Source organism: Leptosomus discolor, chromosome 16 (genome assembly GCF_034619465.1).
Source record: "Leptosomus discolor isolate bLepDis1 chromosome 16, bLepDis1.hap2, whole genome shotgun sequence".
Classification (NCBI taxonomy): domain Eukaryota; kingdom Metazoa; phylum Chordata; class Aves; order Leptosomiformes; family Leptosomidae; genus Leptosomus; species Leptosomus discolor.
Window position 1 is genome coordinate 8,496,268 of NC_141406.1, and position 15,492 is coordinate 8,511,759.

General features: G+C 42.6%; 1 protein-coding gene across 1 annotated transcript in view; it reads right to left on the reverse strand.

Annotated features, from left to right (window-relative positions):
• The window catches only part of FBRSL1 (fibrosin like 1), a 549,235-nt gene that overhangs the window by 175,798 nt on the left and 357,945 nt on the right, over positions 1 to 15,492 (reverse strand). The window contains exon 5 of the mRNA XM_086473976.1: positions 7,192 to 7,221. Coding sequence (XP_086330102.1) covers positions 7,192 to 7,221 — 30 coding nt within the window. The remainder of the gene's footprint in view (positions 1 to 7,191; positions 7,222 to 15,492) is intronic.

A 15,492-nucleotide genomic window follows, 5' to 3' on the forward strand; every position in this document is an offset into this window, starting at 1 on the left:
AAACAACAGAGAAAGCGGAGAGCTAGGGACATGCTGACTGCCAGTGACATAACTGGTATTATCCTGTCTTGCCCAAGAGCTCTCCATAAGATCTCTTCAGTCCTTTTATGTGACTCAATGATGGATTTTTGTCAGCAAACTAGAAGGCTCTTCTCATTGTTTGCTCTGAATTTTTTTTTTCTACATTTTCAAGAATGAACATGGACACCACAGACTGTGATGACTCAGCTTGTTATACACAGACCGATGTACTTAAAATGTGAGTTTTTGTCTGGATAAAAGAAAAACACAAAATCTCAGTGGGAGGGGAGAACAGTGGTGCTGAAGCTTTGAGTCTTGTTTCATTTTTTTCAACCGCATTCTTGCTTTACTTAAATGCAAAGGTCAAGAAGGGTCATTATTATGAATACTTTTTACTGGATTTGCAGACCCTCTTGTGGGGAAGGACAACTTGGAGGGCTCCTTTCCCTCTGGAAGGGCTTACAGGGCCCTTCAACTGCCCCAAGTCTCAATGGGAACCTTTGTGTCTGCTCTGTGCACATGGTGGGTGGAACGACAGAAGCTGAGGGCATGCCAAGGCTCTTCACCCATCTGGCACTTCCCAAAGGGCGACTGAGTGAACTGGGTATGCAGCGGGCCTGCAGGATGCTATTTTGCTGGTAAATCTGTTCATGGGGAACGACAAAATAAATCCACTGAGTGGTGAATTTTTGTCTTCCTGTACTTGCAACAACTTTACGTTTGCCTGTTTATAGCACCCAAATCTTTCAAGGGCTACAAGGTTATTTTAAAGTCAATATTTTCATATTGTTTAAAAAGCAGATCTGTTTTTAATAACAACATGCAGCTCATCTGTCAAACAGAGACTTCCCTCCATTAAAAGAACTAACCACCTTTACCCAGTTATTATTATATGGGAGTTAGGTTTCTCACTGGTTTTCATGCTGCCATCACTGGGTTTTCAGTCTGTAAGAATTAAACCTTAGAAGAAAAACTGATTCTGTGCACATATGTGCATGCACATGTGTATATGCTATACTACTGCATGCTGCTAAGCCTGCAACATAGCCCAGGCACACACTTCTGCATTCAGCATTGCTGTCTGTAAGCAAGAGCATACTACAGTAAAAGGACCACTCAAACACTGTCTGAAAACCCAGCTGGAACCTAACTGGCAAATGGAGACTTCTCATTATTAGTCACAGCTGAAAAGTGTCATAGATTGAAGTGTAATGCTAACAGAAGTGCAAATACTGCCATGTGAAAGCCCTCGGTTCAATTCCGTGTTTGATCTCTCCCTTCTGCTGCAACCAGTAAGAACTGGGATTGCTGGAAGAGTACCAAGTTTCATTTCTCAGAGAAAGGGACAATCTAACAATGGACAAAACCAATTTGTGGACCTTGGCCTGGGCAGGCTTCAAAAGTAGCAAATAACAGATTACCTGAAGTTGGAACTAAACTTCCAGCCTCATGGAAACAAGACTTATCAGATGGAATCCAGTTTTTCCATTGCTAGATAAGATGTGAGGAGCAGGGGGAAAGAAGCCTCCCGCAATAGTGCTGCCAATAATAGCCCCTGTGGACTTCAAATGAGTGGCACTGAGGGGTCCAGGGACTGAGACTGCCAGCCCCATGATACAACACACTGATGAGGCCATGAGAGCAGGAGTGTAAAAATGCCACAAAACACATAGAAATTTGGATTGAGGTAGGATCTTTGGGAACAGACACTGTGCAGTTTGGCTTCCTCTCCCTCACTGAACTGCACCTTGACTTCCAAAGCCTTTCACAATCCCCTTCCCTAGATCTCACCTTCCTTGACCACCAGCTACCTGACACAGCTCCTCCCTCCCTGGGCTTCAACAGCTCCTGTCTGCTCTGCTCCTGCCACTGTAGCTGCTGCTGTAATTCTGAGCACTGTTAAGATCATCTTCCTTGAACCTTTTCATCTGGTGTCCTGGGGCTTTATCTCTGGGTAATCTCATACGCAAGCACACATACACAGAGCGACCACTTCCACTAAAGCAACTCCTAGATCCCTATTTGTTATTACATCCCTTTCTCCTGCTGCCTAAACCATGATTTTTCTTGTGGGCTTGTAGACACCCTTTCAAGGTCAACAGTGCTGAAACAGAAGTGATAATTTCATCTCCCAGATCCTCCACACAGTTTACTCTCCTCATTGCTTCCACTGCTATCACTTCCACCTCTCACTCAAGCCTATAGCTCTCAGTGCTGTCTTTGACTCGCACCACGCCCTACGTCTTGACATCCAACCTATGTTTAAGTCCTGTATATCCTTCCTCTCTATAACATAATGAGCATCCTCTGTTCATCCACACAACTAAGCTCTTGGTCGAGCTCTCACTACCTCACCTTTCATTTACCATTTTATCGTTTCCTCTGGTGACAGCAGATGTAACTATGCCAAGGAAAAAGCTGCCGCAAGATCATTTTCCTAGTCCGTGGCTTTGCTCCCTACACAGCTTCCCACTTTCCGAATTGCAAACTGTAATCCTTCATGTTTTGACTCTTTCACAGCTTACCTCTTCTTCCCTACGCTGACATTCAGTATTGTTGTAAACTCTCATCTCTCACTGGTCTGACTTGATCACCCCCTTGTTAAACTTTCAAATAAGCACCTCCCTGATACTTACCACTGCGCCTTTCACTACAGAGAATAACTTCCCATTCACAGCCATAAAGCTACCTGATTTACCCTCTCAAATGCCTCCTAAAACGTTCTGCTTTACCTGAAGACCTACAAAACCGAAGCTGGTCAACAACAAGGCTGCTGACATACTGAAACAGTGCTGCTGTTCACATGCCCCCCCATTTAGCTGAGTCCCTTCACTCTAATCTCATCCTTAAGCCACGAGCTGTCCTGCAGCTATACAGCACGTAGCGGGTTGGGAACCCAGCCCGTGGTGGAGCAATCACAGCACTACCACGTTGCTCTGCTCCCATGTCCCAAGTGCTAAATCGCACCCGCTCGTGCGCCGCTGCACACTTCAGGCACCTACCGGGCCTCAGGAATTAGCACGGCAAACCACAGCACGGCACGGCCCAACTCCCATCGCTGCGAGCAGGGCCTAACAACTCACTGCGCTGCTGCAGAAAGTAGTGTGAAAATACTGTTTTAAAACCCCACTTCAAAACTTTTTTGCTTCCATCTTGGATATAGCTTTACCTGTCTCAAAAGTCCCTTGCTATAGCTAAAACACAAACAAACTACAGAACAAGTATATGGCAAATACTGATTCCACTTAGAAATACAGTGTCATTTTTTGTACAACTTACTTAGCATCACATTAAATGAAGGAATGCCTGATATCTAACCCCTGATTTGGAGAGCTCACTTACACTGCGGGGCCATGTAATTAAGCTGACAACCCACAATTTTGCACACAGCAGACAGAAGTCCAAGACTGAAAGAACATGAACACTGAATTACTTTTATAGAAAGAAACAGGCTTTTTTGTAATGCAATCTTGAACACTGTTATTAAAAAAATGAGAGCAACATTTTGGAGTAACGAGCAGAGATTACTCATTCCCTTGTTTTACACAAGTTGACTTTTGGCTTTCTGCAGAACACCATTTAACAGAGCACATTACCAAGCTGCTAGCCACTTTTCACAGTGATGCTAAAGCAGGTAAGAGACAATAAGTGGAACTGTTGATGGTTTATATTACTCTATTATGTTAATGTTCACTAAAGTATGCCATAAGCTCTCTCATTACATGTGTATAAACCAATTCTCTGTGGTGTTATTCCTGTGCTAAATGCTATAACTACATAAATCTTGAATTAATGGAGACTTTATAGTTCCTGAAAATGAAGGGTAATTGCTATCTGTTAATGCTGTTGTTGCTATTAAAGGAAGTATATATTTTCAGTAACAATGTTTATGGACCGTGAGCCTCACATTGCAGCTACTGCACAGTGCAGAGATAGTGTAATACGATTATCAGACTAACTCCTTTTCTCTCCCTCCTCCCTCACAAAAAGCACAGTATCATTTCCACAGCTTCGACAAACTACCCTGCAATTCTCCTAACAGTTGCAGAGCCCTTTCAATGAATATACAGTAAGAGAAACAGGATTTGCATTTCCATCCCTGGGAACGCCTGATTTGCTAAGTTTCTCGCTTGGTTAAATGGCTGGACAGCTCACTTTATTAGTCTGGGTATCTCGAACAGTTCTTCTAGAAGCATGTGGTGACAGAATGATAGGTGTGAGAAAGTATCATCCTACTTACTTCCTTTGAGATTTCAGCAGTGATGCAGAAGTGAAAGGCTGTATTTGGCCAGAGACAGCTCTCAGAAAGTAGATGGGATGGACAAGTCCCCAGCCCTGGGCTCCTCTTCTCTGATTATTAAAAACAGCAGCGCACTGTCTGGAAACACACTCACAATCTGGTGTGAAACTGTACCTCGCACTAAAGTAATGCCTCCTCGATTCTGATATACCATACGTACGACTGACTATGCTCAATTACTTTTCTCCCCTGGAGTCCTGCACAACACTGCACAAGGAAAAAATCAAAACCATCAGGAGTGTGTTTATATTTTTCAATACAGTGAGGGTAAAGCCTTAATTTTAGTCTAACATCTATGTTTTAAAACATTAAGAGCTCAATAGCCTGTATACCTATGAACTAAATCAATCGTGGATAATTAGTAGCATGGTACAGAGAGAGAAGTAGGAGGGGGAAAATTTCAGATTTGCTTCTAGCTCTGTCACTGACTCAGTTTGTACTTGTACACGAACTTCTTTTTTTGTCTGCTTTCCTCATGAGTTACAAACAGACGACAGTGATCCGCTGTTTATGACTAACAAAAAGTGTTATGCAAATCCAAAGCACATTAGTAATTCCTGCCCTGCCCTTCATTAGCACCAGTGCGTGTAGGTGTACCTAGCGAAGGCTGCTTCTTGCTGACCAAGCAGGAAAGCAGGATTGCTCCGTAGCGCTGTGAAACGAAGCCAGCCCATCATGTAATTCGGGAAGCCTGACGCTGGGCTAGACTGTATGTCGAATACTCCATCTGGCTGCAACAGCCAGAGAGCATTATTAGAAGATACATTTTGCCAAAACATGGAAGGAGGAAAACCTGCTCTTCAGTGTAATCCCTCAGGGCATTCACGCCAATATTTTTATAGCTCCGTGTTGCACCAGCCAGGTTAAGTTTTAGATAAATACTGAATGTGTTTCCAGGGGAGTATAGTATGTCAGGTATCAACAAAGAGAGCCCTTGTGTTCCCCAACTGGAAGGCAATGGTGCATTTACATTATCCCCATGAAAGGTTTGAAGCCTCTTCACTTACAGCCTTGGTGAGTTCACATGCACACGTCATTGCTGACAAGAAGAGCAACCCTAGTTAATTCTAGAGACCTATTTAATAGAAGCAGTGTCATGTCTCATGTCTCTACAGATCAGGCAAGAGACAGAAAGACGATGATCTTTTGCTGCCCTCTTTATGAAGAAAATAAATGTTATTATTAAGGTGGAATCACCTTAAGGAGAAGTAGCTGGGAAATATGTGAGCCTAGAAGGTCAAATTACAGTTATAGATACGTAAACAAATGCCATATTAATGGTAAGGAACACTATAATAGCCTTTCATTTGCTGTAAAGGACAGTAAGTTACCAGCCAAACACAATGCAGCTTCCTCTGAAGGTAACCTCAGATCCCACATTCTGAAAGCTAATCAATGTTGTTCAGATTTCAATTTCTTCTCTACAAGGTGAAGTCAAACCTAATCTAACAAACGTCAGTCTCAGATGTAATGCCGCTAGCTGGGTCTACCAGTGTAATTTAGATAATCATTAATAGCATAGCTGTATAATAAAACTACATGTCACTTACAACTTCATCTGAGGTTTGACTGGCAGATCTTTAAACAGTTTTCTAAGTGATTGCTTTTACTTTCTTTGATTGGGCAGTCTACGAAACGCTTTAACCCCATTGTATCTATGCTTTTAGGGAATAATTTTTTACCCTCACCACCCCCGCCATCAGCTCTGCTCCTGTGTAACCTTGTAAGAAACAGAACGCAGGGGGTGGTGGTGGTTTCAGGGAGTGACTTTATACATATATACACATAAAATAAAATAAAATACAAAACAATAACATATGTACATTATCTTTCATTCAACATATATGATTTAAATGTTTCTCTTCAATCAAAACAGTTTTTCCCATATTCCAGGGATATTTGGTATCTGATGGAATTTTCAAAAGAAGTTGAAGAAACCTCAATGCTTCCCAAGCTCTAACAATAGTAACAAAAAGAAAAAGACTCAACCAGAAGAAGCTTTCAGTGTAGTCTCTTGAACTCATGGTAACCTCCGATGTATGGCTGCAGCCAAGTGTGCTGCCAAGGAGACAGGGCTATCTGAAGTCAGTCTTTACTTTTGTAATGCTGATCCAGTAGAAACCTCCGTGCCACAGCTTCTCATGAATGAATGCAAGAGACTGGACAGCCAAAATATAATAAAAGTTTGATGAAGATCTAACCTGGGACTGCCAAGTTTGATCTGCCAGAAGAGAAGTCAGCAAGGGATACTCAAAACCTTTTATACATTTGATGCTTAAAAACATGGTGCAACTGTTGCCATGTAGCGGGACTTCTCTGTTTTCCTGGCAAAGGTGAAACAAGAAATCCCTGTACAAAACCACACAACTACAACCTTTCAACGACCAACCTCTGTATCCAAACGAAGGTCAGAAAAATCATTGCTCTGTGATAAATATGCATGCAACATGACAAAACACTCCTTGACAGTTACCACACCACCTTTGAGGGTAGGTACCAGTTGTCCCATCTTCTAAACTGATTACCAAACTGACATCTTCAAAGGTTACTATAAATAAAATATGGACTCCTGACAAGTTATCAGAAGAGACTTTCTCTGAAACAGCGCTAATGCTGTGACTCAGGTCTCACCAAATGCTCACATAATAATCAAGGCAGACTATTATGTTAATGGGAGTTTCTTTTCTGTAAAGGAAAACTAGCGAAGATCACAGAGTACCTGATCCAATGTTTTTTCATTCAATTCTAGGTATTTTTCAAGTTGACATGAAGACTGGAGGAAAAATATTATTTTCAAATTCATTCTTATTTTGTCTATGAGGGAATTTCCAAGCTAGTAAAGCACATGAAAGAAGAAAATTCAGTCTTACCTTATCGTCAATATCACTCTCGCTGTCACACTGTGGATTAGAGAGAGAAAAAAAATATTTTGAGAAACACCTTTTTGTATAGGGATCTTTTGCATCATCCTCTTAAATCCTTAGGACAGCTGTTTATGATGTTCTCAGTTCAATGAAAGTCATTTTTGATACTTACAGTAATGCCTTTTAGATTGCTAGCATAACCCAGACAAAGCCAATTTCTCTCTTATACAAAAATATGGTATACTCTTACTTGGATGGGGGAAAGTGAACTTTAAACCAGAAAGACAATCAGCAATGCATTATAATAACAACTATAACATGAACACTACAACAAGAAGCATGTCTTTTTATCATCCCAAATTGTGGAATATATAGTAACAGTTTTGCATTGCTTCACCTTGATAAGCACTTTGTCATCTAACAAGGAAACTGTGAAACCGGCAATCAATTTCTAATTTAATGAGTGGTACTAAGAATAGTAATTAAAATACATCATAAATTCTGGTACATTTTTTAGTTTGAATGAGATCACGATCCTATGTGTGAGGAAGTGTTTACTTAAAGACTTTTAGAGTGTAATCTCTTACAGCCTCTGAAAATGAAATGCGCTATTCTCACAGCGCAAATAACGGAAAGATAACTTGAGCACTGAACATTTCAGGACATGCATATCTTCTTGGCTGGAGCTGAGAAAGATTTACAGTTGGGAACAAAAATAAATCTCTTGGTGTCTGTTATACTGACAGAAAGTGGCCAGCGCGTTTTGTAGCTTTTGTGCCCAAGGGGAATTTTCTTCTTCAGACAGCCGCTGACAGGGATGGTCCGGGTGGGCTTCCGTAACTGGCGGCACCCTATGGAGTTTACTGGTTCAACAAGAGGGGACTCTGCAAGCCAGCAATGACAAGCTACAAATGTGGAAATGGTCCATAAGAATGCACATGCTTCGATGTCATGAATGTAAAAGGAGCGATAGATCTGTTTGGTCAGGTTGTCCAGCTCCTGCTCCTCACGGAGCAGGGAGGGGGTATCTTGCCTGTCATGTCCCTTTATCCTAAAGTTACCAAGCAGAATTTTCAGCCGTTATATTCTTAGTTTTCTGCAGATTTTTGAGACTACTTCATGGTTTTTTCTATTTGGCACACAAAATTATTTACCCCAAACACTTGAGTAACCTTTTACACTTAAATTCTCTGAAACACACCAAGAGCATGAAAAGCCATGATACAGTGGAGGAGTCTCCCACAGTAAGTCTGCAGTGAAGACTGCTCATCTTCCCAACTGACTCCTTATTTCCATTTAACTGCAGTGGAAACGTTTGGTTTAAAGAACCTGTTTTTCTATAGTCTTGACTAAGAAAAACTCCTTTTCTTTCAAAATGAAACCGTTCTACACTACCCCACCTGATCCACAGCATGTTTTTCAGAGAGAAATCCAACTGTTTAGTAGGATGCACACGGATCTAATTGTATTGGTAACTATTTTGGGAAAAAAAGAACTTGAAGCAAAAATAGGAGAAATTACAGTAAGGCATAACACTGCTCTGCAGGGGCCGGAGAGCAGTGGGTGGGCAAGTCCTATGGGAAGAACCAGTGTTAATGCCAGCAGACTGCATTAAGCCCTCGCCAATTCCTTTGTGCACGGAAGGCAAGAACATCATGTAGTCACGTCTAGCAAATACCTTCCTGTAAGCTGTTTGTGACTTTTTTTGGGGACTTTTATTCCATCACTGAGCTTTATGAAAATTATTATAGGAAACACAGTTTCTGTTTTTTCACAAACCAGACATTCAGATTAAAGTAAAATCAGTCCTGATAAATCAGCAGCAGCAGCCATTTGCTGACTCTCCCAAACCCACGCCACGTAATCACGAACAATCAGAAGCCTCAGCTCTGGGCCTGGAACAGGACTACTTGTCCATCACCACTGACACATGCTGAAACAGGTTTGCTGGGCAAAGGCTGCCCCAGTACCTGCTGCATTTGTGCTTGCTCAAGACAGCGCTAATTCACGCTGACGAAGCAACGCATCCATCAGAACCAAGGTGGGGGGTGGGGGAAGATGCAGTCACAGCAGTACGCTTGTTATTATTTACATGCTCCTGAGAAATGACGGCTGACTCAAGAGAAGCCGTTCACCTCCACCCAGGGGGCTCGAATCAAGTCAGAATGCTACAAGGAAGGTGCATTCCCCCAAATTACTACCATAATTGCGTGGGTCAGGAAGACCATGTTATTTTACCCTTTACACTTAGTCTGCGCTAAAGGACCCTAAGTTACCATTTTAATCATTGCGCTCATTGAACCTGCACACGCATATTTTAGAGGCAGAATATTTTAATGACGTGATTCAACCTGCACAGTTCAGACTAAAGCATGTTACAATGGAATTACGCCTATCAGAAAAATGGCATTAAAATTCGTTAGTACACTCAGCCCTGTGTTGCTTAAAATTGTATGCTTACGCAACACCAAAACAAATTTTAATTCTTATAGGGACTTAAAGAATGATACACTGAAGTAAGAAAAAAAATCAAATAAATTAAACTCAGAAATACATTGACTAGAAAACATTAAACATTATCATTAAAACTCAGATGCTTTTGTCTATGAGCCCTGGTTTAATAAAACTGCAGTACTGTAAACATCAATAAATTTAGCTTAAAAATATTTAAGAGCAGATGTAAACAACTTTGGGGAACTTTAGTAACCATTATTATTCAAATACAATGTTGTATTTTAGTCTTGCTTTCTTGTTTTGTAACAAAACTTGTCTCCCTATTTCTTACTGCATTATGATATTTAAAAAAATGACAGGCTTTTTCTTGTTGAAAACAGATTTGACCTCAAAAATTAGTATGCCTATGAGTATAAAAATCTATTACAGATGGTTTGCATTGCTAAAAGGTGCAGAATTGCTTTTTTTAGATGCCTAATTTTGCTTTGTACCAATATGCAACTTTGCCTCATGCAGATAAGTGAAAGTTGCAGAAAGCCAGTGAACCATCAAATCCACATGCTAAATTTTATAAACAGACATACGAATGAAGCAAACATCTGCTCTCTGAGGATACATTTTTTCCCCATTCAGGATCTATAAACACTCCATAATTAATTGTTTTTAAAATGGAAAGGACAGCAAAGAATTTTGTTTCATTTTAGCTTACATCTTCCTTACTTTAATCATGACTGCATCAGTCTTGCAACTGAAGAAGCCAGCGGGGCTGTGGGTGCAGATCCACAGGCGAACGCGGCTCTGTGTGGACACGGAACCCACTGTGCAGCTGTGACTGCAAGATGGGTGCTTTAAAAAACGTATTTCTCACAGCAAGTTGCATAATTTCTTGTTTGCCTTATGAAACAGCGGTGCTTTCCCACCTCTGCCAGCCACATAGGACACACTCATGCACACAAATTGTCCCTCTATCAATTCCTACCACGTGGCTTTTAAACCACCAAAAATACCACAACTTAATCCATGTGAGAATGAAGTCCCAAACCAACCTAAAGCTACTATGCAGTCTACATGATGAGAGATCGTGGGGGAAGAATTATCATACCATTATTTATAAAATCTGGACTTCTGCTTAACATACAGCATCCTGGAAAATGGAGAGACTCATGGCTACTAACCCATGTTAATCTCCCACTGACTCCTGAAGAAAATACAGCCAGCTTTGGTGGAAAAAACCCCCAAGCTTCAGAATTCACTTAGGTTTTCCTCTTCTTATTTTAAAGAAACAGGCTCCCACATTCACACCGAGAAACAGGAACCCATAGGCTGCTGAACACGCAACAGCACCGAAAAAAACAACAGCAAAACCAAACCTGGCTCGACAGATCTGCAAAAAACAGAACTGCTGTTGACCCCCTCCCGTCGTGGGGGTGTTAAAAAACTCGATTTCAATGGGCTGGTTCAGTTTCTGTGGTAACAGCCCGGAGTCATACACCCACTTTTCTCCAGCCTCCTCGCCCCTGCAAAGCCCTGGGTCAACAAAGAGAGACCGAGGCTGGTGCGTTGCATGGCTGGGATGTTTAAATGAATAATGAAGTCATAGGAGAAACTCTGGTTTGACCCAGAGGATTTTCTGTGTCTTAAAAGACAATTTATTCCGGCCTGGCGAGGAGGAGGCCGGTGGCTCTCCCTCCCGAGGGCCGAGCAGGCCAAGGCCGCGCCGCCACCCGGCCAGCGCTCACCTCCCACGCAGCTGTTGTGCAGGGACAAAAGCCCTTGTCAAAACAAAAAAGTTAAAGAAAATGTGGAGAATGGCAACTGTTGACAGCTACGGGGGCTCATTGAAAGACAAAAGCTTCAATTACCTGGATTTTTCTAAAGGCCTGTTAACACTCCTGGTCTATAAGCGAAACTGTAAACAGCCATTGTGCCGGGTTCATAAAGGCTCCTAAAAGGATTATTCACTGGGTTGTGCCAATTGCCTCTCAATTCCACCAAGAATGTTTGCAAAGCCGACCCCTAATTGTGGTGCTTTTTGGAAACAATTTCTTGCAGTGACAGATTCCAGTCAGAAACAGCCTCCCATGAGGTAAAGTTAAGCAGAAACAACACATAATTCAGGCGGAATCGGCTCAGTGCGCTGTAAAAAGGCCTTGTCGCTCCCTCCTCCTCCCCACGGCTGCCCCACAGAAGAGGACGCAAATGTTGCAGACGTGGGCCCTCCTCTCGCAAAGCGCAGCACCAAAAAGGCTCTGCCGAACCGGCTGTGGGTGCACCGGGACAGGGCACAGTCTGGCCGCTGCTGGCAGCAGCCGTGCTCGGGATGCAGCTTCAAGCTCTGGATGAAGTAAGGAGTGAAACAACAAAAAGCTGGTGCTTTCCGAATCTCCACCTAAGCACCTGCAGCAACTCCACCATCCCTTCCATCCCACCTCTTCCCCTCTTGCATCCAAAAGACCAAAAAAGGCAGCATCTGCAGAAGCAGCACTTAGGCTCCGTGGTCCGGGACACCTCCACTGGCACTGGGCTTGCTACAATCTATATTAAGTTGTTTGTACTGTCATTCTGGATGTTTTCTGGTGAGTTTAAGAACCATGAAAACATCCTTTGACTCTTTTCTTACCCCCAACGCTTTAACTTCCAGTTTTTCTTCACATAAATAAAAGCGCTATGTTGATTAATGTGAAATCATGAACTCACATAAACCACCTCATGCCAGGAACAAGAGCTCCAAGAAATGAAAACAAAAACAACTGCAACAAGATTGGCAACACTTGGGTGTTATGTCATCAGTTAGGTGCTGAGAAACACTCTTGTTACTTGAAACGAGGCCACATCCTCCAAGCATTTGAGAATTGCGCAGAAGTCACCTCAGTTTATTCACATAAACGTGTATCTCCTATTCCATCCAAACCCAGAGGTTTATGATCTGGGTCGTGCCTACACAGCCTCAAGGCTATAGGGCCTCGTTGTGCCAGATGCTATACAGCACAGAAGTTACAGGTTCCTGCGCAAACAGCTGATGGAAAGGCTTGTTTTTCCTTTGCACACAAACACACATACCTACAGATATTATTTAAATTATGATTAAGCACAGGGTGATAGACATCTAAGCTAGCCGTGTGAAAAAACAGATCGCAGCCCGGGGGGACATGTAATCTAACCAGTCTACCTGCAACTAAAATTGCCTGGGGAAGCATAAGGCCGAGAGAAGAGGAGGAAAAAAAATGAACTATATAGTCTACAAAATTACAATGCAAGTTGGCAGGGTAGAACATATATGTAAAAAGTTGTATAGAACATATGAGCAGTGTAGATACCTATGGAGCTCGCACACCCACTCACACAGTCCCAGAGGATGGCCACGTTACTGCTATCTTCTTATTTCCAACCATGTTTAGTTACTGAATTTTCTTTTAATGGCAAGGCTCAGGGAAACATTAGGCTTAAATCCCAATTTGTTAATGTTTCTTTTAAAGGAAGACAAAAAATCAAGCCCGTTTTTAAGAGCCCTCACTCTCTCCCTGTCCTCTGAGGTAACTTCCCCGGAGCAGCTCGCAGCAGCGCGTATGGATGCGTGCTTGTGTGTGCAGGGGGAGGGGGTTGGTTCCTATTAAGTCTGGCATCGGATTCATGTCTGCAGGGGCTTGCTTAAGATGATAGGAAGAGAGAGTTTTATCATGAGGCAGACTGACAGAAAAGCCTGCTAATGGGACTTGAGGCATACACAGGAAAGAAAGTGCCAAAACATTAAGCTACCGCCAAGTGTCAGAGGGCCACTGATTTATTGCAGCAATTTTGCCACTGTGTCCTTTATAAGGTCCCACAAGTCCTTCCTCCTGGCAAGAAGCTGTGAGCTGCTGCAGCTCGGGGAGAAGTTTAGATCCAGAGTGCAGAAAGTGTCCAAGCGAAAGGCGGGGGCCGGGGGGAGGACGGAAATCGAATGTTGACTTGAACTTGCCCCAGGCAGCAGAGTCCTCTTAGCTCCACTGCCTCCCTGACAGTTTGATGAAATGAGTCAGGGCCTCCCTATGGCTAGACCAGCTCAGGCTTCCAAGTGCCGGGGTAGAGCTGTAAGAAACAGATTGAGCCTCAGGGCAGCAATTTTTTTTTTTTTTCTTTTTTTTTTTCCCCTTTCTCTCCTCAGCATTTGGCTGGGGGAAGGGGGAGGTTATGAGCACTACAGATGTATAGGCTGAGCCTTTGTCTGCGGAGGGGGAGGGCGAGGGGGAGAGAGAAGAACAGCAAGAGAGTATTAGCTATGGCAGCCGAGAATAGCCCTGAGCACTATAACTAATTTTGAGGGGCAGTGATGCATTGTACGGGCTATGTGCTGTTTGGTCTGAGGGGGCCCCTGTTGTGAAGCAGCAATCAAGAGGACATTTTGTTAAGTGACCAACAGCTGTCATCTGCAAGCCCAGAGTAGGGAAGGAGGGAGCAAGGGGGAGGGGGGGAAAAAAAAAAAAAGAGCATTTGTCCCTTGGAGGCAGAGCACATTAATCCACCAATCTGCCACAGCTTTAACTCTAAACGTGCTCGGTGCCTCCGAAGAGCTGAACTCCACTCCATCAGCCGCCCGGAGAGATGGGTACCTCTCGCCCTGCTTCAGCCTGCCAGACGCAGGGAGCTTCCCTACCTCTGCGGGTCGAGGAACCGACGCTAAAAATACTGTTTAAGTCTCTTTTCATTCTATAAAATTGAGTTGATCTGCTGCAGCTTAGGGTCAATCCCTCAAGGACTGTTTTTTCCCCCCTTCCCTTTTCCTTAGCACTCATAAATTAATCAGGAAGACCCTGACTAAGTCATTTCATGCTGTACAACATAAAAGAAAGTCCCCTGACGATCCATGCAAGGATCTATTAAAAGCGGGAGGAGGGAGGGAGGAAGGGTTAGGGAAGAGGGAGAAAACGGAGGGGGGGAAGGAAAAAACTCAACCTTTTTGATATTTTAGGATAAAAGCTGGAGGACTTTGTTACAAATTCTAGCCAACATCAAAACACCTTAAATAATTCAAAGAACATGTTAAAGGGAAGAAACTGAATGTTGCTCTGATGTTCAGTTGATGCAACGCAGAATATTACCCAAAACAGCACAGCCTGTTAAGGGAGACAGCAGCCTTGAGCATTTCAGTTCTTTAGAAAAATGTCAGAACCTGTAAAAATCATAATTTCCAGCAACTTTTTTTTTTTTTTTTTTGCATGATATAAACTCAGCGAGACTGAAATGTAGGTTTCTGACAAGCTGTTAACAAGACAACTTTAGAAATCTGTCTGGAGCTCTCAGGGAGATGGGCTGCCATTTCACTGCTTCGAAGAAGTTCATGACATGACAAGCAAAAATCAGGGAACAGAGACCTAAAAACCACGGTGTAATTTTCATTTGCTTCTGTCGTGAAAGAATTCAAGCAGAAATATTAGAAGGCTGCACAACTAAAAAATCCAGCTACTGGAAAATCATTGCTGTGGTTTGACAAGCACATCTTTTACGCTGAAAATGGTTTCTTTATTATTACACCTCTATACAGGAAAGCACTTTTGGAAAAAAAGGAATAATCACAAATTATTCCTTGAGATCTACAAAGTAAGATCTACAGCTGCCTACTTTCAAGCCAAGTCTAAAAATTAACTACTTCACAGGACAGAGTGACCAACTCATCTTGAAAAAGCTGTAAGAGTCACCAGATTTCTCTTGGTTTCCCACATCCCTGCCCTCCCTCCCCGTAGGAAAGGCAGAAGTATCTTCCCATAACACAAGTCTTTTACTGGAGCCTGCACAGATGAATGTTACTACATAAGCGCTTAATAAAGACCAAATAATTAAAAATAGAAAAGTCACTACCCAATGCCATGTGCACAG